We start from the raw sequence: 23,420 nt of genomic DNA, 5'->3' as shown, positions 1-23,420 counted from the left end.
ATTGAGAAGCTACGCTGAACTTAAAAATTGCGTGTGTATGAAACTTGAAAAGTGTGATTTTATCGTGTTTTAACAAATAATTAACCAAATATCATTTGCAAAGCCATCTTTCACATAAAGAGCGAAACGTCCTATGCACAAACGCATAAAGGGAAATTACACGAAATTTTATTCCGAAAGAGCATATTTCACAAAGTGAAACCGCAATTCCTGTTACGACGCAGCAATATCGAATCGTAATTACCACGATACAGCAAAAGGTTAAAACATGCGTCAATTGTACTCGCAATACTCCTGAAAATCGCGTAATAAATTATCAGGGCCATCGTGCACGCAATCGCGCAATTATGTATCCGAATCGACCGGATGACGAGCATTTCTCTGGTTAATAACGAGACGAGCGATCGTGATTAGTGATCGCGTTGAAAAGAGACCCGGTCGTTTCCGTCTATAGAGCCGCGTTCTTGAGCGAACGAACCGCAAACTAACAAAACCGCGAACTATCGAAACGCACAGAGGCTTTCCAAAGAGAGGGTGAATAGGAGAAAGTCGGCTTTTGCCTGCTATGCGCTGACCAGCTTGAATTTCTCACCGCCTGTTCACCTTGTATCTTGCCGGCAGTAATATAAATTGAGTTGCGGTTAATCGAAATTGCAACACATTAACGGGACCATTAGTCGTATCGGCAACTCTCATTTCGTTCGCTTTCCACTTGGTTCCGCAATTCCTCTGCTTTTGGAGGAAAAGCGAGCGAACGAGGGACAGAGTAAAGGAACCGGAGTACAGAGAAAAATCTATCTGGCTGAGAGACAGAATTGCTATGTTGATCTGAGGAAGCCCTTTGTTCGTTTTATCTTTTTTGCCAGGAATGAACGATCTTTGATTTCTCCTGCTATTGGGGTGTTCTTTTTTGAATCGCTCATCGATGCTCCTGGCAAGCTGTTATTTGTAGGTAGGACAAGTGTGAAAGTTGTTTGATGAGTTTGGTGCTCTTCTTAAAGCGTAAAACGTAGTTGTGGAGTGTTTAGGTTTGTTTAAATTTTCAGAACTTCTTGTGGTAAATCACACGAAGTGAAGATAAAAATGTAAATGATTGTTGTGTAAATTCGGTTTGATTTTATTCTATAGTTTTAGTGTTCTATAGCAAGTGTATGAGATTTAAATATATATATCTGGAACACATAATATCTTCCTTAGTTCCTTTTGCTCTTTCTTGGATAATCTTTTGCGTGAAAAGATTGATGATGATTTTCCTAGGTGCTTGAATAAAGGTGCATAACAACGTTGTATATTGAATTCCCTTGAAATATCCATCATCCTCTGATGTCATGTTGCTGTAATTATTTTTAATTTCCACTACATCACTGCTGTTCTTGATACTTACCTCTTTTCATATCTTTATTATATATCATTTATTATATGTCAATGTCCGAAGAATGAATTTTCGAAAAATATGTTTTTGTTAACAAAGTTATGGGCAATTGTTTTGTCTGTTTATGTAACATTAAAAGCATGGCGTTGCAATATTACAAATTCGATAGAACGCGTGTAAAATTGTTATATCATTATTATTACTCAAAATGAATATACATAAACCATAAAAACTGCCAAAAACGTGCCGTCGACATTTAAATCAACGATGTTAAACAGTACAGAAAAGTAGAAATATTCTTCTTCACCATAAAGTACGAAAGCATTTACTGCATATACAGGAATGAATAAATTATGCGATTCGAACTTTATCGAGTAATCGTAAGTAGTAGCGTTTGTGTGTCGCCGCCAACAGAGTCATTGATCTCTTTCCCTGGGGATTTTCCTATTGCTGCACAGCGAACGCCGACATGCCCGAAATATTTCAAGGTAATAACACAAAGGTGCACGTAAACCACCCTATACAAAGACGCTGCTATTATATCCGTAGACGAAGTTACCCAGCAGAATTTACGACATTTATGTAAGAAATATTTAAATCCTCCGACCATTCCGCATAAACTAAGTACATTTTCGAGCCATTTAAAATTCAGTAATGTAGTGTCTATAAAATAACTATCTCGAATATTCAAGTTTAAACTCGATTATTAACTTTATTTAAGACTAAGTTGGTTTGAAAGGAAGATATTTTCCGAGAATAAAAATATTTGTTATGAATCAATTCAAAAAGGTGTAATGTTCCTGGTTGTTTCCGGTCATAGCACGCAGCTTCCTCTTTTGACACGGTTCTCCACTTTTCTGGTTGATGTTGACGCAAGCGACACACTCGTGACATCGTCGTAGTCGACTCTTTTCCTTTCTCTTTTTCCATGTCGAATGGAACAAAACGGAGAGCGTGTACGACACACATGCAACGTGGTATGTAGTTTATTGGAACGCTGGGATTTTGTCTTTCAACATGTACACGACCGAGTTCACCGTACTTTTCGTCGAAATCACGTCCAAATGCGTGTTTCTACGAGGAGACACGCATTTTCCTCCATACTTTGAAAATTGAATTCTTTTGTGGAAAACTCTTTCTTCTCAAAATGTGAAGCAGAAATTTTATATAGAAAGAAAGGAACGTCGTTTTATATACTATTGCAATTCAATTCTTCAATATAGTTTTTGTTCAATACACAAAATTTCTATGTATAGTGTAGCATATGATTATTAAGCACTAATGAACTACAAACCACTAGTAGAAGAAAATTAATTTAGTATATATACAAAATGATCCGAAATATTCAACTTGGCTTTCGAATTTTACATTGACAAACAGTACATAATTAACGTCTTAATTAACAGTAATTAACATCGCATCGATTAGACTCTCACGAGTCAATGTACTTGAAAGAGTGTTTACCTACTCATTGTCAGTTTACTCCACTTCACTTGCCCCTCCACCAGCTGCGAATTATTACTTTACACAATTCTAAACTATCGATCTTCCAGTCGGTATAACAAATATTTACCAAAGGTTTCCCCGTTCTCTTCAAGAAACAAATCGCTAAATTCTCGAAAGCAACCTTACCTCTGTCATTCTCTACAGCCAGCGAGGGAATTAATAAGAAGAGTTTCGCTTTACACCCTGAGAGACGAAGAGAAATAAAATCCCGTCGGTATTAAAACTTGGAGGATCATATCGGCATCTTTTTTCTTGCGCGCGATAAAACGCAAAAAAATGAATGGTAACAGAGCGACTAGGTGGGGCGAGCGGTAGTGCATGGCGACGATAGGAAGGAAGGAAGGAAGGAGCAATTTCTGAGCTGAATGTAACGTTTCAACCCTCGCGTTTCGTTTGATCCTATCTACGGTGGCAAACGTTCGTCCTGAAGCGTTTCTCCGCTCCGCCATCAGCCAAGCTCTGTTCCTATTCCAGCAACTTATCGTCGTGCATTCGTGCTGACGTCTTTTTCTTTCTCTCTCTCTCCCCTCCTCTCTCTCTCGTCTCGTCAGTTCCATCCTCTGGCATCTTCATCCTCTTAGATGTGTTTTTTCCACTATGTTTCTCTCGGTCTTCCTTTTTATCACGCGCTAGCAGCAGACGAATCACTTCCGGTGATGCTGACTCGCTGGAGGGTACTTGCCGAGGTCGTCATATTGTAATCGCACATGCAATACCGAACTGCATTTCTACACGAATCAAGATTAAAACACAGTAAACGTATTTGTAAAGTACTTCTAATACGAGTATCGTCCATCTTGCCGATTCTTCTTTCTTTTCTCCATAGTCTCTTTTCGTTCCGTGTTTTATCCTTTTTGTAGATACACAACGGCGAAAGAGAATTGGGAAAAATGGAAACAGAGTTTCCGCCGCTGATTCACCGAAGCCGGGTTATATCGACCGTGGAACGAATATCTTTAATAGTCGTCGCGCCTGCCCACTTTCCTGTCGCCTCCGGTGTCGTTCGTCCAGATTATTGGTTGCCGATAATATGGAAATCATGTTTGCAGACTTTTAGTACTTTTATATTTGAGAGCTTTCCAGGCGGATTTTCGTACGGAGAATTATTGGAATTAGAGTGAAATTTGGTGTCGGTGATTAAAGTAGGTGTACCTTTATTTTATAAATGGATTGCGGATGTTTATACATTAGTGGAAAATTTAAAAATGCAAGAATACATGAAACGCAAATCATACGCGAGAATATGAAAATATATGCAACGAAGATATATTCAAAAATATAATATTTAATGAGTGAAACAAATCTTGGACTCCGTTTTTTTTAATTGTATCCATCCGCATTCTATTTATATTATATACTATCGGTAATAGTGATTTTAAATGAATCATAACGCGTAAGAAATGTATACCGGAAAAAGCAGAAGCTTTGTCTGAGAATGCTTCAGGCTTTGAAATATCCTATTACCGATAAAATGGTAAATTCTGTGGAAATCTACGAAATCTTCAAAGAATGGAATTATGAGAGAGTCTGTGCATTTCGATATCGAAGGGAAGGCGAATTGAGGAATAAAAATATTTGTGTTTCGTCTGAGATTTGTCGTTGTTTCATGTCTGTTCCGGAATCCTTTAGAAAATTCGTGACGAAGATTTAGTAAATTGAACATCTGTTTTACGTGCCCAGACGTTTTCATTTTCAGATCATATTTCATACAGTGTGACGCCTTTCATCGTCTAGATTTATGAAGAGGAGATCGTAAAAGTGCTTAGAGTGGCTGTTTACTACCCTGTTACCCCTTCCCATAGATGGACAGGTCAACGTCCTTGAAAAATGTTACACCAAAAGTCACTCGTTAAAGTATGAGGTAGAAACTCCATAAATTTCACGTCACTCGCATAAAATATACAACAGAAAGATCTGCATAAAAATGTTACAATTCCTGATTGAATCTTTTCACAATTATGATTAAAAGCATTGCAATATTTCAATCAATATTAGTTACATACGAAACACGCTCATATTCATCTGTAAACAAGATCAAGTCACGTTAAACACTTTCTACGTTCAGCTTCCATTTTCATTCTCTTTGTACGTTAAATGCCTCTCTATGGAGCCTATAGGAAACAAATCCCAGAAACCTGTTCGAACTAGTGAACATCACTCGAGTGTACCTTTATACGCATATTTGCGTATTTATCACGCATTACTCTCATACACGCGTTATTTTGTAACGGCGTAAAGGTATCGATCGGGCTGAGCTGCGATCGAGAGATTTTCATCGGTAATAAGCTTGCACTGATCTGGCCTGAATTCAAAAGCAAACTACGAATGGCCAGAAACTGGAAACGTATCTTATGATAAGAAGCTTCCATGTAGATTTCCTGTTTGCCAAATCAATCTTTCTGCATGCTATGCATACTGTTTCAAAATATCTTCGTATACAGTTGATAACGTATATTGGCTGACGAAAGTATTTGAACACTTACCATAGACAATTTTTATGTCCACAACGTAAAATACAGTAAAATTCGTGTTACAAGCGAAAAATCTGGTGGTAATTTCTCATACAGAAGCAAGGTGAAATTTTGAAATAAACTTTTTTCTACTATATATAGGATATCTTCTCTGACTACGAGCAAATTGTTCTTCTTGTGTTTACAGACATGATTGCGTGTCATATATTCATCGCCGTAATTATCAACGAGACACTTTACAAATTTTTTTGCCAATGATGCGACATGTATCATGGAATATCTGATGTACACATGGTGAATTATTACTCATTCGTTATAACATAGATATACTATCGGACAGAGCATTAATCTCGCCTCGTAACCATGCAAATTAACCCGCTTGATATCGATCATTTTTTCGAGAAACTCCTGTATTATCTTGCATTGTCTGTCTGTCGAAGCCGATTTATTTCGCATACAACTCGCGTTTATGCGAGTAGAAACTTCTCTTACGGTTTGAAGCTTTTCAGCGAAATGAAATTCTGAATGTTGAGAACTTTCAATTATCATATTAGAATAAACTAGGAGAATATTTATAAATGAATGAAAGTTTCTGTCACGAGATGTAATTTTATGTAAAATTAAACTTCATCATGCCTTTGTACGTATGTAATTTAAGAATAATGAGAATTTCAAAGAACGTTTCGTCAAGAGTTTGTACGAGTGCCTCGATAAATTGCTTTTCCTCGCATTTTCCTGTATAGAAGATTGAATGTGAGCGAGTATTGCGTGCGAACGTGTAATTAAAAATATACGCGATCATACGTGAAACAAGCCACTGTCCAGCTTTTCATTACGACTTCCTGAATCTCTATGTAAATCATTTGTCCTGGTGATATTCAATGAAACGAATGAGGTCTCAGTGCTACTGGTCCGCGTTTTATTATAAAGTAGAAAAGGTCAATAATAACGGGTTTTGAATTTCCTTTGAATTTCATATCCGTAAAATTTCTTTCCGAGAAATACAGAGGATTTATTAAAGGAATGATAGGAGCAGATAGAAATACATTTTTACCAATAATTCGTAATGCAATTTTTTCTCTGAATTATATTTGCTTCTCGCGTGTACAGAAGCAGAGAAAGGAATATAATCAGAAAGCTTTGAGAAATTCCAAAGAGCGCGTAATGATTGTAACTTAGCTCTGTACGTAGTCTTAAAGCGAGATTGCATAGACACAGAAGGAAAGAAGAACCGTATCCCGCCACTTTAATACAGATTCGTATCTGCTTCTGCACATCACGAAGTTTTATACATAATCGAATGGCAGCATCGTCCACCCTTTTAAATTGATACAAAGACTTTAATTTAACTCTCTTTAAATTACGTTCTCGTTCTTAAATTGTGATCATGTCCCTTGAAGAATTTCTATTTTTTGACATTTTTAATAGTCTTTGATAGTTGTAACGATCGTTTTCAATAAAAGATAGTAATTAAAGTTTTCTCCAATATCTCTATTATAAACTCAGTTGTATCAACACATAAATCGGATTGGCGACAATTTTGTTCGGATTTTCTGTTTTCTTAATAACTAACAACCCCATCGTTCGATTGACCAAAATCAACTGGAACCAATTTCTCATTCAAACCTTCCCTTTACATAAATCAGCAAGTAAACATTTATCGTTCTATAGAACGCGTCTACGCTATTGAACGGAAGTTCTCCCCTCTCGAAAAACAAGGAAGATCGAAATAAATTGAACGAACTAACCATCGTTCACTCTGCACGTTATCAATTTTATTTCAATTCCGTCATAGAAAATCGTTCCCGATGCGATTCTCAATTTCTCTCCCCAAGGTAAACAAACTGCAAATGGACGATTTTGAATTCGTATCAGGAACACCGCGACTAGATGTATCGGCGACGAACAAGCAACCATTTCATCGGCACCATTTTGCTTCTGTTACGCTATACGTTCATCTACAAATCATCGTCAATGCTTTATCATTCTCTCTGAATGAAAATGAACGTGTCGATGAAAATATTACTCGTAAAACGACTGTCAGTAATCTCAAAGCATGTAACCCGAATCGTATCGCATCGATTCTTCATCGTATTCGGTTATGCCACGCCACGCACGATCCCACCCCTTTAATACCTTGATCTCAGTTTGTCAGGGGCGTAGTCGATGTCTAAGCATACGGATTACAAATTACTGGCGCCTGGCCACCGGTGCCCTCGCGTCGCGACGTGAAATTACGAGCCTCCTCTCGTCTCCAATTAAGCCAAGCTTCGCCTCGGTATCTCCCTCCTAGTTCTGTCTGTCTTTCTCCGTCGTACATACTCGACCTTCCCCGTGGTAAAGCACGACTGGTGTCTCGGTAACACGAAGCTCCTGCCATTCCTCCTCTCGTTCGCCCTTCACATCTCTTTTCGTTCGTGTTGCTACCGGGATATCTTGACAGGGTCAAGTGGCATACTCCCTTTTGCCACCTTATGTCACGCAGAGATACTCACCGCAGGATACGAATCTGGTTAATTGACCCATTTCATTCTAATGGGCTTCTTTGTGGCTGGACCCGCGACCTTCTTCCACAATTTCCTCTTACGTTTGAGTTAGGTGAACGCATGGTCATTTGCGAAGGAAGAAACGTCGTTATTCAAGGAAGGACGATTAATCACGTGGTCGTCGTGTGATGTGCAACGCGGTTTTTATTCGTTCGTGCTTTTTCTCCGAGACTCGGAATAAGTGAAGTTCGCCTGGTTGCCGCCCCGAAGAAATGATTAAAGGGAAAAAGTGTGATTAAGAAGGGTGGTGAGGTTTTATCTTTCGTGCGATTTGGATGGTAGATGGTGAATGCTTGGGTTTCTTGTTTGTTTTTCTTACGTTGGTATTTAAAGTTGGTTTAAAATAGTGGAAAAATTAGGAGAAGTTCGTAACATTTTTGGGATTCGTGTATTAGATTGGAGGATATAGCTTTTACGTTAGAATAGACAGCAACAAGGTTGAAAATTCGTGCTGTACACACGCACTGGACAAACTCACAGGTTACTATACAGAATAGCACTACCAAGCAGGGTGTTACTTTACACTCGAAAGTAAATCGAAAATGCAGGAGAGAATTTTTTCGTTCGAGATCTCGTTTTTGAAAAACATTTGAAATGGAAGTTTCAAACGTCAAGTCTGAAATGGGAGCCGTCGAAACTCCATACCACATGCCACACTTTGTTTTAGAAGTTAGCAATGTGCATGTACATTCGACGTATTTTTAAACTCGATTTTATCGTAAAGGAAACGTCAAACGAAAAATTTTCCCGTTTCTCGATACATCTTTGCCTTTAGAATCTCTTCCTGCTCACAACTGTTCTCACTTATTACAAACTGTTTCGGTGTTAACAAATTCTCAAACAAATATGCACGAATAATATCTCACAGTGTCTTCCTGGTCAGTAAAAATACGTTTGACTAAAAGGAACCGCATCTAACTGGATAGTTAATAGGACGAGACCAGGTGAATTCCCATTCGACCAGAAAGCATTCTGCGTTGCACGAGAGCGCTTCTCTCTGCGATGAATGGTGCTCGTGTACCGGTCCGAGCTAACACGATCGAACACAAACAACCCTGTGGCTGGCCAGTACCTCCAGATTGAACCACTAGATTTCATTGCGTGGAGATGAACCACTCAAAGCACGCTCGCCACGACCAGGCCACTCGTCCCGATTAGAAGTCAGTGGCTCGCGCGACCCGTGTGTTATTATATCCGGCCGCTAACAAGACCCTCTTGCGAGTGAAAAACCCAAGTAACCAGCACAAAGGGATAGAGAGGTTCGATCATCGCGTTTGTTGTTGTCGGACGTAATATCTGGCTCTCGTTGGTATGGGTCAATGATATGCTCGTCGATTGAATCGTTTTTTGGTCCAAGAAGACGGTACTGAATGATAATAAAGAAAAATTGAGTTTTCAGGAATGTAAAACCTTCAAATAAGATTTATGCATTTATTTAAATGGAACGAAATATATATGAAACATTAGAAATTTGAGAGAAAATGGACAAATGAATGAGAGGTTTTATCCGACCACGTATATGTGATTTCATATTTTATTTTAATACATATAATCTTTCGCCAAATTTAATTAGTTAAAATAAAAAGAGGAACCTGCGAGTTAATTAAAATGTGCAATTTTTTCTATATATTTGTATAAGAACCAATATTCATAGAGTTATAAAAAATTGTATAGTAATAGAACAGTCGGAATCAAACAATTTTCTATTTTTCCCCTCGATGAGAATCGAACTTTTTAATTCGAAATTAACGCGAAAACGGTTTCCCAAAGCTCGTGGGCCATCTGTTGCCACGCTAATTGCGAATGGTTGTCAGCGCGAAATGTCCACGTGGAATGAAATATGAGCCACGGTTTCAGCGCGGGAAGGCGCGTGTTAATTGTTTTTCGTCAATTATTCATCGACTCAATTATGTACTAGGTCTTTGTTAAATTGAGAGAAACATCCTGTTATTTGTTCTCAATTACAACGATCGACTTGCTCCGACTATTCTGTTACAGCGAATAAAACTTCCAACACATTTCTCCGGGATTTCCAGTTTTATTAAAATGTAGAAATTTCAATTGTAGAATTTACAAAATGTATAATACTCTCTCGATATTTTATTTTACGTTCTCCCATTGCACGTTCGTGCTTACAAAATCCCCGAAACAATAATTTTTTATGAAATCCAATGATGAATTCAACATTTTCGGAACGATTAAAAATGGCCAACGACTACGAACAGGCGACGATCGATTCTCGTCAATTGTATTTTCATATGCGACATGCTCCCATGTATCAGTGACAGTAACAATCTTTCGCACATTTGTTATTCCGAAGAGGGATGAATTGGCAAACACCGGCTCTGCCATGAAATCCGTGCTTGAATTAATATCAGGAATATCGAATGGCGTTAATGCATTCACTTGCTCACCAACATCTCTATATTGATTGCGTACTGTTATTATTTTTAGAAACGATAAAAAAATTCTATCCGTTGATATCGAGCAGCCCCGATTGTTCCACTCGATTCCACTTTTGCATTCATATTTTCTTTGTCGTGTATTAGCGATTCCTCTGCGAACGAGAAAAATAAGTTGTCCAATATTATTATGCATATTATGACTGTTAATAAGCTTGGTAATCGCAATTGCAATGTGTTTTACTTTATACCTTTATCATCTGGAATATTTTTTTAAAGAAACACTGATTTTCTTCGTTTTCTTCGCTCTTTATCGGACGACAAAAAGATAAACAACGAGTTGTATATCAATTTTTTAAATGAGTAAAAATACAACATCCTGCGTTTTTTTATAAACATCATACGATGATTGCGCGAGTATGATACCCAGTAATTAGGAAAGAGTCATGAGTTAGGGGCCGATCGTCACGAAGCCTACTAATTGCGGCCCATTAGAGGCCGACAGCTCAGTTTCGAGTTTACCGATGCTTACAGCTCATCATGCATCACGAAACGGAGTAACTGCGGTGTCAGCTCTCTTTCTCTCTCTGTCTGTCTCTCTCTCTCTCTCTTCCTCTCTATTTTTTCAGCAAACGAATGCCAACGAAGATTGTTAATCTTAAAACATGTAATTAACACGCGCTGAGTCGATGTAGAGGAATTTTTACTGGAATTCCAATGTTGAAAAAGTTGTAACTTGGTTAATTATACGTTGTAAGAAACACGACAGGATGATATTTTTATCATCAATTAATTTTAATTTCTAAACTTTGACCGATGGCCAATTACCGAAGAATCAAATTTTTAAACTAATCTTCGTTCTATATAGACCAAGCTGTAATAATAAAGACGTGTTGTAATAAAAATATCGTTTCATTAGAAAATATGAGTATGTGCAAATGCGTTTTATATCTACCGTAAATGTTGTTGGTGCAAAATTAAACTAAACAGCGCGCTAATAGATCACAGAACCATTATACTGACTACGAAAAATAACAAAATTTATTAAACACACCCATCTTAAACCGCGTTATCTATCCACATGGACACATACTGATATACCATTCACAAATACGTAGTCTCAAGATAAAAGCGTGTGTTTCACAACAATAACCAGCAAGTAATTGTTCGACCAGGGAAATATATTCGGCCTCCGGAAAGACGTAGGACGATAACCCAGAGCAATTTTCGGTCCACGTCTATGGATTGTTCGATAACAGAGAAGGAGAGAGAGAGAGAGAGAGAGAATGGAGTGAGGAAGATAAGTTAGACCGTTTCGTAAATACGGCGAGTTGGAGGTGGGACGTTTCTCGACACGTGGAAACACAGGGCAGTTGGATTGACCCGGGCTCGAACATTGTTCCGAATGCAAATCGTAGTTTACACCGAGTCTCGATCGGGACCACCCTATCATACTCCCTGATGCAGCCTCGAGGACGTCAGCCGGCATCTCGATGCCAGGGAGCGAGTATTACTTCCAGTTGGAAACCGGCGGAACGCTTGCGTGGCAGACCCTCGCGGTCCAATTCCGCTCTCAGGGATCCCTTTCCTCGATATCTCGACTCGTCGCGACGCATACGAATTCTGTTTGCGAGCTGGTAATTTCTACGATCGTTCCACTACTCGAGACGAAGTTGGGGAAATGGTGGGTGTCGAGAGTTTCTTTTGGTTGAGGTTGCCGTCCTCTTTACGAAGGACGCGGAATTGAAATTTCAGCTTGGTTATGTATATCGGATAATGTTAATCTTGGATATGGTTATTTTCAGGGTTCTTACATTTTTCACCTCTTTTAGAACCCATTGTTGTAGGAATTTGATGTTCATTCTTATTGAAATATTATGAGAATGTAAATCATTTCGTAGTTGTATCTCTAGGTATTTCTTAACGAATATTTCAGAAATTCTCATGGAACCATTTAAAATCACTGTAATGAATCTAAGAATTAATAAGTTTGGTTTAATATTCGACTAAAGTTATTCCTATCACATGAATTTAAGAAATTAATGTGATACAGAAGATTTTGAGGAGGAACAACAAGCTGCCGAGAGAGGTCTACTAACGAAGAAACTTACTCGTCGAAAGTGGTTAATGCTCGTTTTTGTATTTTCGATGAAGTTGTTCATCATCGATGCAAGAACTCCGCGTTATACTTCTTTGAAATATTTCAGGCGGGAATTCACTTTACCTCGAACATGAACGTCGATAGGATGATTTTCATTTTCTTCTCCGACGTAGCCGCGCTTAACGACGAAAACCATTAAAAAGCATTCACGCTGAAGCATCGTTGCGCAACGTCGTTAACTCTTGGTGGATACACACCAGGAAAGACGGTTAAAGTGTCCATGCTTTCGAGATCTCATTACCCACTCTGCTTAACAATCACTCAACGAGTTCATGAACGTCTCGAAGGATTATGGTAACGCGAATAGTTTGACGTAGTACTCTTAAAGTATTGCCCGCGTAATTAATTTAGAATAACGAATAATTGAAAATGATTTCTACCCAAAGGAATTCGCATCTAAGGGAATTAAAAAACTTATCTTCACTAAATACAAACTTTCGAAAAATATTGAAATTCCAATAATCCAACATTCCAATGCAAAAATACTTGACGGTGTGTCGATTAATTGAGAAAGACGTAACGCCTAAAGGGAACAATATGTATTTTTATAGTCGATATTAAGGGAAACGTCGAAAAGTGGAATATTCGCTGGCCATTTCCAAAAGAGAAGGACCGAAAGCATGACTTGGCCCGACCAGAACAATGCTTGTGAATTTAGAGCTTGTCAAGATGGCGGCCTAATTAGGAGGAACGCAGCTTAAATATGAATGTCGGTCAGAGAGAGAGGGGGGGGAAGGGAGAGAGAGAGAGAGAGAAAGGACACGAGGTTTATGAAGAGAAAAAGACGAGCAATGAGAGGCCAAGGGTTGCGTACCATAGCCAATGAGCTCGCTTCGCGTTCCTCTTCTTCATCTTCCTTCTACAAGGGTTAAAAGCCGGGGTTATTCACCTGGTTATGCATAATGCACCGTGTGTGATAGATGATTAATGTTGTACATGTATTGTGCTTTCATATAAAAAATATCGAGCAAAGAAATTTGTCATTCTAGAAATATACCGTGATGCATTTGAAATAGAGATAAAAGAAAATATTACTTACTATGGAATTATAAAATTTATATCGTAAATGAAAATACCTTTATTGTTGATTTTATCATTTGCTACATGTAATTTTTAAAAATTACCGATGTAGTCATTTCTAGATTTTCATTTATTTGGAATATCTATACGTACATAGATATGTGCATTTGAAGCTTAATAACATTTCATGATCTCATTAGTCTGAATTAGCAGTGTTTTTCTCTTTTCCTCTCGCATTTTATCTTCCATTATTCCAGAAATTTTAGAAGTGGGTATACACTCAAACTTTCAAATTTTCCAATAACTTGTTATCGACTGTTGAACGTGTGTTCCAGTGTCTCTTAATTAAATATAAGCTATCAAGACACGTCCAATGAAATGGAGTCAGAGGTGCATGGTCGGGGTTAGCACCGATTTCGCGACGAACACTAATTGCTCTCGAGAATGAAGATTGATCCCGGTCTGACATCTCACGGGTTTCATCAAATTGGTCACCCATCAACCGGCTGGCTAGTGGCTGTCTGCCAATTCGAGGAACGATTAGGGATTAATGCAAGTAAATAGATGCCAATGCTAAGCCATCCTTGCGCCAATCTGAATTATTCATCAAGTACTTTATGTACTCACTACGAATCTATTATTTCTCTTTATCGTTTAATCTTTTAGAGGATTCCTATTATTTCTCCGTGTTTGTCGCTTTCTCTTTACATTCGAGAAATTCTTAATGTTTCCTTAGCATTACAATGTTTATGATTACCAATTTAATATTTCCCTAAGCTCTTTATATATAACGTAAGATATATAATTCATTGAAACTGTTTACTATCAATATAAACAGAGCGAAACGAAAAAATGTGGTTTTATTTTACGAGTAAAAAGGAATCGCTGAAACAAATAGCGAGCCAATTGACGTGGTTTACTGGATAGGCGAAAGGAGAACGAAAATTGCGAATACAGAGAGGGAAAAGGAACGAAAAGAAAGAGAAACGATGACAACAGGCTGCCCCCGCTGAAATTCTGTTTGCAAATGTTCCGTCGAAATAACCTCTGGCGTATAGTCCCGCGGAGAATTTACTTTGGCGGGACGAGGGGTTTCCAGCTATAGAAAAAATTGCTGCTGAAGGTCGATCGAATCGAGTCGGATCGAGGAATTATACGGGTAAACCATTTTACTCGACGTGTAACTGGTGGTCATCTTTTATAATACGTTATCAGAAAGGATTTAAGGGAAAAATTGAAAATGGGAAAAGTAGAAAACAAAAAATAGAATTTATAATATCAATCACGTATGAGTTAAAAGAAATTTAAAAGCAACTCTAAGTGTCCTTACCTTTGTATTTCATCACTAATTATTTCAAATTTTTAATGTATTTATAATTTATTTTTATTAATAAACGTTTTAATGTGTTTGTTCAATTTTTAAAAAATGTAAAATCTGTTCATTACATAAATAATTTCTACACTAGATTTACGCTTTTAATTTTCTAGTTGACCGTCGAGTATTATCTTAATTTGGACCAATTACAATTATATGTATAACAAATATTATAACAAGCGATAGTGAACACACTTCGATAAATCCAACGAGCTCAATCACACACGAATATTCCTATAAAATCCAGAATTGCTTACCACAGTAACCAGAACGTCACGCACCACAAATTCAAACTACCGTCCGAACTATGCTTCCCGACATTAATTCTCTATAGAACTGACATCCTGAAATACGCTTTCAGATCTTTGCGTCAACGTTAACACTCTATCCGCCCAAAATATCATTCGGTTATCTGATCGCCAAGCGTGATAGTTTACAATGTCATTAAATCATCATTGTATAAAAAGAACTCCGCAAAATAAGGACAAACTATTTAAAGAAATATTCATATAAATGAAATAAAAATTGTTTCTCAAAATCATCCGTGCCAGACAGAAGCCAAGAGATTAGAAAGATTTCCCATTTAAACAATCCAATATGCATATTCCAAAGAGTATCAGCAATTCTCAGAAACCGATCCAAGTTTCAACCACTTCGAGGAGGAAAGAAACGACGAAATTCGATTGTAAGGTTCTTTCGATAGTTTTTTTTAACAACGTACTCAAAAGCGTTGACAGACTCGACGCGATTTCGTGGGAGTAAACGAAAGCTGTTGTTTTTGTATCACGATTACAACGCTGCAAAAGAAGAAAAAGAAGAAGAAGAGAGAAAGAGAGAGAGAGAGAGAGAGAAGGTCCCCTCGACATAATGCATTCTTAAGAGGCAATTGAAAACCTTTCAAACCGTGCAAACAAGCCTCTGCAAGGGCCTGCGCGTTAACTCGATCAAGATCTTTCACGTGTGAACAGTGTGAACTGAACGAGACCTTTGGGAACCCAACCGAATATCGTCGAATATATTATCATGTAACCAGACAAGTCCGCGAACAGCCATCGATTCTCCGACAGAAAATTTATCCGCCCTGGCGAAATGCGGCCTCTAGCTCGGTTTGTAATAAATTATGCCTCGGTAACGTAGCGGAGAACATTCGAAATTAGCTATCGGCTTTCAATAACGACGCGTTATTAACTAAAGTTGGAATAGTTTCACCTAACAATTACATGGTAGGCACTCGCAGTTTGCAGCTGGTTAAGGAAGAGAGTTATAGTATATACATAGCAGCTGAGAGATTTAACATTTGAAGTTTAGATATATTTGCTGAGAAATAGCTTGGCTACTTTACTTAGCTTAGGGTGAAAAGTATTGATCTAGAAGTTGTTTCTAACTAGAAAAACAGTAATAACTTTTAAGAATACATATTTACGTATCACAGATCGGGTATTACTTTGCACACGTTAATTACAATATTAATAATATTGTAATTACAAACTCCAGTTACTACTATGGATTACTTGCATAGTCCAATTATTTATATTATTTATTTGTATATATATATACTACATTATTATTATATATATAATATATTCTTAACTATACTACGAAATAAATTACTAAAATCTACGTGTAACATTTCGGAATCTTCAACATTCATCCCACAATTTAACCATTTCCTTATCTAAGCATTCATCCTTATATCTAAATCCAAGAGGACCATTCACTGTGTCACTAGTTGATAATTCGTTGCATATATCGATTCTCCAGTGAAACACAATCGGCACAGTCATCCCGTTGTTCTTATTAGAATTATATCTCGTGGCTCCTGAAATGAGCAAGGCTACTGTTTTCGTTGCCGAATAAGCAAATTTGGCACGTACCGGGAGGCTCGTTGACCGTTTTCGACTGACAGAAACATAGAAGGTGTAAAAGCCAGTGGTGTCCAATTAGCGGTCGGCAATGCTGACCGGCCCTAATTCACCGAATCCCATTCTACCTTCCGTTGAACGCCCATTTTCCCACGAGTTAGTGTGCGGATGCGGTCAAATACGCTTCCAGTCAGCGTACTATCGCGCGGAATCGGGCAATAGCCGAAAATCATAAGTCACGCGAGTCTGTATATATTTCTTTTCTCTTCTTTCGATTTTGTTGCATGTTTCAACAGAGAAAGAGAGAGAAAGAGTAGTTTATTGCAGCAAGCGATCCTTTGGTGTGGTGTGTAGACGCGTTGTTTATGGAAATTTCGCTGGCGAGTATTTGCGTAAAAAAACAATTCAATCGATCGAGACTCTGTTTGTTCTGGCGCAATCAATTTGATGGGATGCGTTACCATCGAGTGTTGGACCCGGTACGTAGCAGTTGGTACTTTATTTTAAGGATAGAAATATCTCGTTTGAAGCTACACGGTGTTAGGGGTAGAAACGATATTTTTTCTTTATTTGAAATTGTTATCGGCTTGAGAAAGGTTGGAAATAATTTGTCGCGAGTTTTTTTTCACGGAGACTATGTCTACCCCTTATTGGCGCAACAAAGTTTATTGCTTTAAAACTCCTATCAATCTCTTTTAGATACTAACTCCGACTATTTGTACCGACATATTTGTCACAACTGATCGAAAATTGTTTTTGTCGCTCAAACTTAAGATGTAAAAATGGATAGACATTTTTAAACGCCTTTTCAACAAATAGTGATACTGTTAGAATTTAATCTTGAAGTTAAGATTAATAATCTTTGGAAGACACAATGTTTGTGTTGAAATAATATTCAGTGAATTAAACAGAACTACAGAACCAAATGTATATAACCGAGTGATATAATTAACAACGTATACAAGAAATGTTGATTGTTGTCCAGTTACTCTCAAACTAGACTTAGGTAGTGACCCATGGTCCCTTAAATACTTTGAACCCCACTCTCTATACAGTAATGAGTATGACCTGTGTAAGTGTCCTGTTCAAATGCCTGTGTGGGTGCCTGTGTAAGGGTATTGTGCCTATACGTGAAATATCGTTGTATTCCAACAGATGCTAATTTTGTTCATTAGTACATTTGATTCGAAAAATCTTCTATTGAAGGATACTATTGACTAATTGATGAATTTCTCATTGTGTTACTTCTTCGTATTACATTGTCTTCAAATATAGTAGAAAAGGACAAAAAATATTTCGAATTTATCTTTATATAGAAAATATTCTACTGTTCAAATCTATCTATCCAGAAACAGCCTTTATACGTCCATCCACCACAAAAGAGGGCTCAAACTATGCCCTGATATCGTACTTCGCCTCGTCAAATACTTGGCAAAATCCCGTTTCATCTCGCACATATCACCAGCATTTTGGCAAACGGTAGAGATCGATATTTCTGGTAACCCTCCTATTTTTCAACGACCTACTAGCATCCCCTTTGATACCAACACTCAGAATTTCAACGAAAGACGCGGATTGTCTGGAAAGATAGCCACGGCGTCGAACGTGAAATCGTCGTAGCGTGGCACTCGTGACAACAACCTCTGGCTTCTTGCCGCGAAATTTATTTTTCTCGGAGGTTGCTCGTGAACGACAACTACGTGACAGTCAAGACAGCAGAGGGAAAACCGTGTGGCAATAACCCCTTCGCGTTTCAAACGAATCGCCCGCAGAACGAGGGTCAATGCCTAACCCTTATTGCGCTCGTCTCTCGTGCACGATCTCGAGAATTTCATAAAAAGAAATGTTTTTCGCCCGAATGTTTATGTAGCTCAAGGAATTCGCTGGAATAGGATTGAACGTGGTAATGGGAAACGGGTTGACAAATGGAAATCGACGATAACGATATTGGGTTTTTCAACAGTCGAAAACAGAAGATGAAACAGAGATACAGGACAGTTATGATAATATCATTAGAAATTATTTATCGAAGAAGCAATGCAATTTGTTTTTATCAGAACTAGAAGGTATGATCATAAAAGTACCAAAAATTTGCTATTAATTCGTTGTAACATTTTCCATTATTACTAGACTATGTATGTTTATAGCGCAAAACTGTGTAGGATATCCATTATATGTAAAAATATATAAAATATCCAAAAGAAAATTCCCTTTACAATATTTAGTAAATAAAACAGATCTTTGAGTAAATTCTATTTCTATAATAAAGATTATAAAATATTTTAAACGCTCTCTGCTTGTTTTCAAATTTTAAGCTACTTTTTTCCAATTTCATATGGATCAGCGTGTTATTCGTGAATTTTTAGAAACTTCGGATCGTAAAAAGTGCTCGTGACCGCGTCTCGTCCACGTAGCTATAAGCAATTCATGACCGATTCATCAGGGCTAGTGTTTGGTAGAAGGCACGACAGGGAATAGCGAAGGAAGAGATACTCTACCGGAAATTACACTCTCCCCATGGAGACAGAGCTTCCGGTTCGGCTGTATATAAGCCATCTCTCTGTAAGAAGACACCAGGAATACAAGTGCACACATATAGGTAGCTTCATAAACTCATAGCCTCGAATTTCCAATGATTCATTATCGCTGCTTTGTGTGATATATAAGAGAAGATAGCATCGAATGCATTTTTATGGTCTACGATTTAATTTGCTATAAAATTTAAACAGTAGTAGTAGTATCAATGAAAAATAAATATCTTTGTAAGCTTAATGTAGATAATTCAATCGTTGTAACAATATTCAGTGTCCACGAACAATTATTAAATCATTAAAGTCTTGTTGTAACATTACAAAAATGTTCAGTTCATGTAGTATTCGCTTTAATTAATAATATTAATATTGATACTATCGTATTATGGGAATGAAGAAGTAAAAATTCGGTAATAGTTTATCTCAGATTCTATAGGATAATAGAATGAAAATAGGGTGGACAAGGGCTATCAACTAAGCCGACTGATCTCTCGTCTGTCCTATTGGCATCTCAGAATCGACATGGTTAATCTCTCGATCTGTCTAATTCGAGGGCGTTAAATGAGCTTCCACAGTGCTTCCGTAACCCTTGTATATATAGACAACGATACGTCCATAATTTACGCGAAACCTCGAAATCTTTGCTTATACTACATATAATAAGTTGTCTACCGTACCAGCTTATAATTTATTATTTCATATTTTTATTTTAATCTTATGCTTTCATCAGCTTGTTCGAAATTGCCTTGCTGTCTTTTGAAGCTCATATTTAAATCCACGCTGCATGTTGTTTCTGTCGAAAATATTTTCCCCGAAGTCCATCGTATTTTATGTCTTTCGATATCGATAAGTCATCGTTCCTCCCGACCAATGAGAAAACTCATAAATTTTTTGCACACGAACGACGTGAATGTTTCACGACTGGAAATTCATTGCCAGTGCACGCTCGTTTACTAAATGTGTTGGACCATCCCGTCGGAAATGTGTATACGGATGTTATATGGCCAAACGCAGTTCGATTCGACAGGCATTACCTCTTTTGCTGCGAGTTTAAATGGATGGGAGGAGGCAAAGTAGCATAAATTCAAACGAAATCGATTTAAATGGATACATCCCTTGAAATTATGGATGGATAGCGGAATAGACTTGAGGGTAATGGGATCGTCAAATTTGTTGCGATTGATTTTCATTAAATATTGGTTTCAATCTGAGCAAAAATATATTTGAACTAAAAAAGCTAAAATTATTCTTAAGGTATTAAGAGGTTCGATAGATATTATTTTAGAAAGAAACATGATTTTTCTGTGCGAAATTTATACTCTACTCGATGAAGGTCTACAAATATGATAGAACATATTGAAGGACGCTTCTAATAGCGATTTGTTTGTTCTGATTATAGCTGGTGGGAGGCGAATTCGACATGGAACTCAACTTCGTGATTCAGGACGCACAGAATATCAGGCACATGCTGGAACTGCTCGATCATTGCCCGCCCAATCTCCAGGTAAGCATTGGGCGTAACGTTCGCCTCGATCAAACTAATTATCCAAGGGGCTGGGGTGTTATACCACGCCACAAATTTGATTCTACGAAGGAACACACGATCACTGCGATCAATACGTCAAACTTGCTCGTAATTAATTTCTTGCTCGCCCGCTAATATGTGGACCATTTCTTTGTCCCCTAAGAATACTAATTTTCTCGTGGTTTAAATATTGAAAATGGATAAAAGACATAAAAATAAATCGGAGACGTCGAATAAAATTTTTCTATTCAATCCCGTTAAATCTACCGAAAAATGTAAAATTTACGTAAATCTCCTAATCACGATCAGGAAAGTTACAGACCGATAAGCTGCATGCTATATCATGATATACCTTTTTCTCAAACTCGCGGCTGGAAAAAAGGGGAAGTTCAAAACTCTGAACGCGCCCAACGGGAAAAAAGAATTGAAATCCATTACATCGCAAATTTCGTTCGAGGGAGAAAACGAATGCGCAGAGCGCAAAATTTTTTTTTTTTTTTTTCTCACTCACCGTGAAGCCATGGGAATTTATCAACCTCGTCGACGTCGCTTGCATTGCTGTCTCGATTCAGACACGTTACCGGTTTCAAATCGTTACCAGTTTTCTTCCTTGATGGAGAAAAATGGAATTCGCGAAATAGTGATATGATTTGCTGCGCGAAAATTGGTATGATTTTATTCGTTACAAATGGCTGCAAATTAATCAAGATCAGACACCAATCGTTTCGAACTGTTTTATTATCCTTTTACTTGTTATATAAAATATATGACAGTTCGTGCAATTATTCGAAAACTTGTAGAACCTTCTTATAAATATATTATGTGTTATGTATAGAAAATGTTGAAAAGTAATAAAAATTTTGTCGTGTCTGTATACGCTGCTAATGAAATTTCAAAATATTTTATGTAACACACACGATATATAAAATCTTTTCTGTGTTAAGCGTTGAAATACTTTCGTGAGTCCCTTATATACAAAAGGCATAGAATTAACTGTGTAAAATATATACGTACAAAAAGTGAAACCATCAGTTGGTCCACGCAAAACAATGCTCGTCCATAACACACGATGCAAGAAATATCGTTCTCGTTCGAGTTGGGCGCGCAAGAAACGTCGAACCGCTACGTCGCGCCGTTTTCTTCGCAACGTCGATGCATCACGTGTCGAAAACGGTAGTCGTGAAAAACGCAGCACTATTACGGGGCTTCGAAGTCGTTGCATTCCGTCTCGTTAAGGGAGCCATCAGAACGACGAGATACAGGCATAAGGATAAGAAAGTTTCGTAAGTAATAGCCGGTGCTCGGCCGTCGCGTCAAGCGAAGAAAAAGCCATTTACTCTTTCCACCGACGCGACGAGTTGTTAAACTTGCGCGAGCTGCTTGCGTCGTGGCGAGAAACTTTCGATGTAAAAGTAAATAGAAATTTAAACTGTGTACACGGAATAAGTTATAAGAGTCTTGTTCTACCGTTTCTCGCGTCCTTTGATCACAACAGAGGAAAACGTTGTTGTACGGTTCCGAACTTTACAATAGAATCTAATTTGTCGCTTCATTGATGCAAGTTTCACAAACGAACAATTTGCCTCCCATTGTTTTCATCAGTTTTATATACGCGTATTGTTATATCATAATCTAATATTTAACCAGTCTGATAAGATGGAATGTATTAAACTCTAGAAACTTTTATTGTTGTGCTCGGTGACTCTCTATACAAACCAAGCTCCACGCCGCAGATAAGATAAGGTTGCCAGATATCTACACACCCTCATTACGTATCCTCAATAACCCTAAGGACCCACCATAAATCTTGGCATTTTCATAATTAAGGTCCTTCAGATCAAACAAGTATCTTCTTACCTCAAGTGTTCCTTAAATTTATTGTCTACTCCGGGAAGGTACGGTGTCTCCCGCTACCAACTTTCTCTCTGGGGCGTCTTGAACCCTTCCTTGCCCACCAACTTTTTTCTTATCCAAACAGAAGCAATGATTATTGCCCTCACTTTCCTAGCCAAAATTGCCATCAACGAATCCAATGGTCCCGTGCACTAGACACACCCATCAATATCTTTCCTCCGCCACAGCATCGTCACTGAACTTCACTAGTTTTCCATCTTTAGATCAGTCAACATCTGTCTCCGGTTTTTCATGTGTTGACCAGTCAATGTCTTGACAGGTTTATCAGCATTAGTTCAGTCATCTGTTTAACTTATATCTATACACATCCAGCGTAACTGTCTATGTTTTCAAAGTTGTTGGAATAAAGTGTATATTATAACCTGTCATTTCAGTGTTATAATCAGTTCAACTATCTCTATTATCCTAATCGAAATAGGGGATCGATCATTCCGTGGCGTTGATTATCTAACCGTAACGAGAATTTACGACTCCCGTTGGCGTATTTCTTCGCGATCGCGTCTCTCCGCGAACGGTCAAACATTTATTTTAGTGGAAATTCCATAAAATTGTTGAATCTAAGTGGAAGAAATAGTATCGAAAAAGATATTAAACAAATTCTTGAAATTCTCTTCCATAACCATAATGTTGAAAAACAGAAACCGATAACGTACATTGATTGGGAAGAATCGTAAATGAGATGTTGCGTTCCCGCGACGAATAAAAATACAAATGTAATGAAAAGTTGATAAATTG

At 37.7% G+C, this 23,420-nt stretch overlaps 1 protein-coding gene across 21 annotated transcripts in view; it reads left to right on the top strand.

Annotated features, from left to right (window-relative positions):
- Positions 1-23,420, top strand: part of Rg (A kinase anchor protein rugose) — a 414,732-nt gene that overhangs the window by 246,407 nt on the left and 144,905 nt on the right. For all 21 annotated transcript variants that reach the window (XM_072006201.1, XM_072006150.1, XM_072006238.1 and 18 more), the window contains one exon: positions 20,646-20,750. In XM_072006201.1, the coding sequence (XP_071862302.1) occupies positions 20,646-20,750 (105 nt within the window). The remainder of the gene's footprint in view (positions 1-20,645; positions 20,751-23,420) is intronic.

This window comes from Bombus fervidus, chromosome 1, assembly GCF_041682495.2.
Source record: "Bombus fervidus isolate BK054 chromosome 1, iyBomFerv1, whole genome shotgun sequence".
In the NCBI taxonomy this organism is placed as follows: Eukaryota; Metazoa; Arthropoda; class Insecta; order Hymenoptera; family Apidae; genus Bombus; species Bombus fervidus.
The sequence above is the reverse complement of the archived record's forward strand: the minus strand, read 5'-3'. Positions and strand labels throughout refer to the sequence as shown.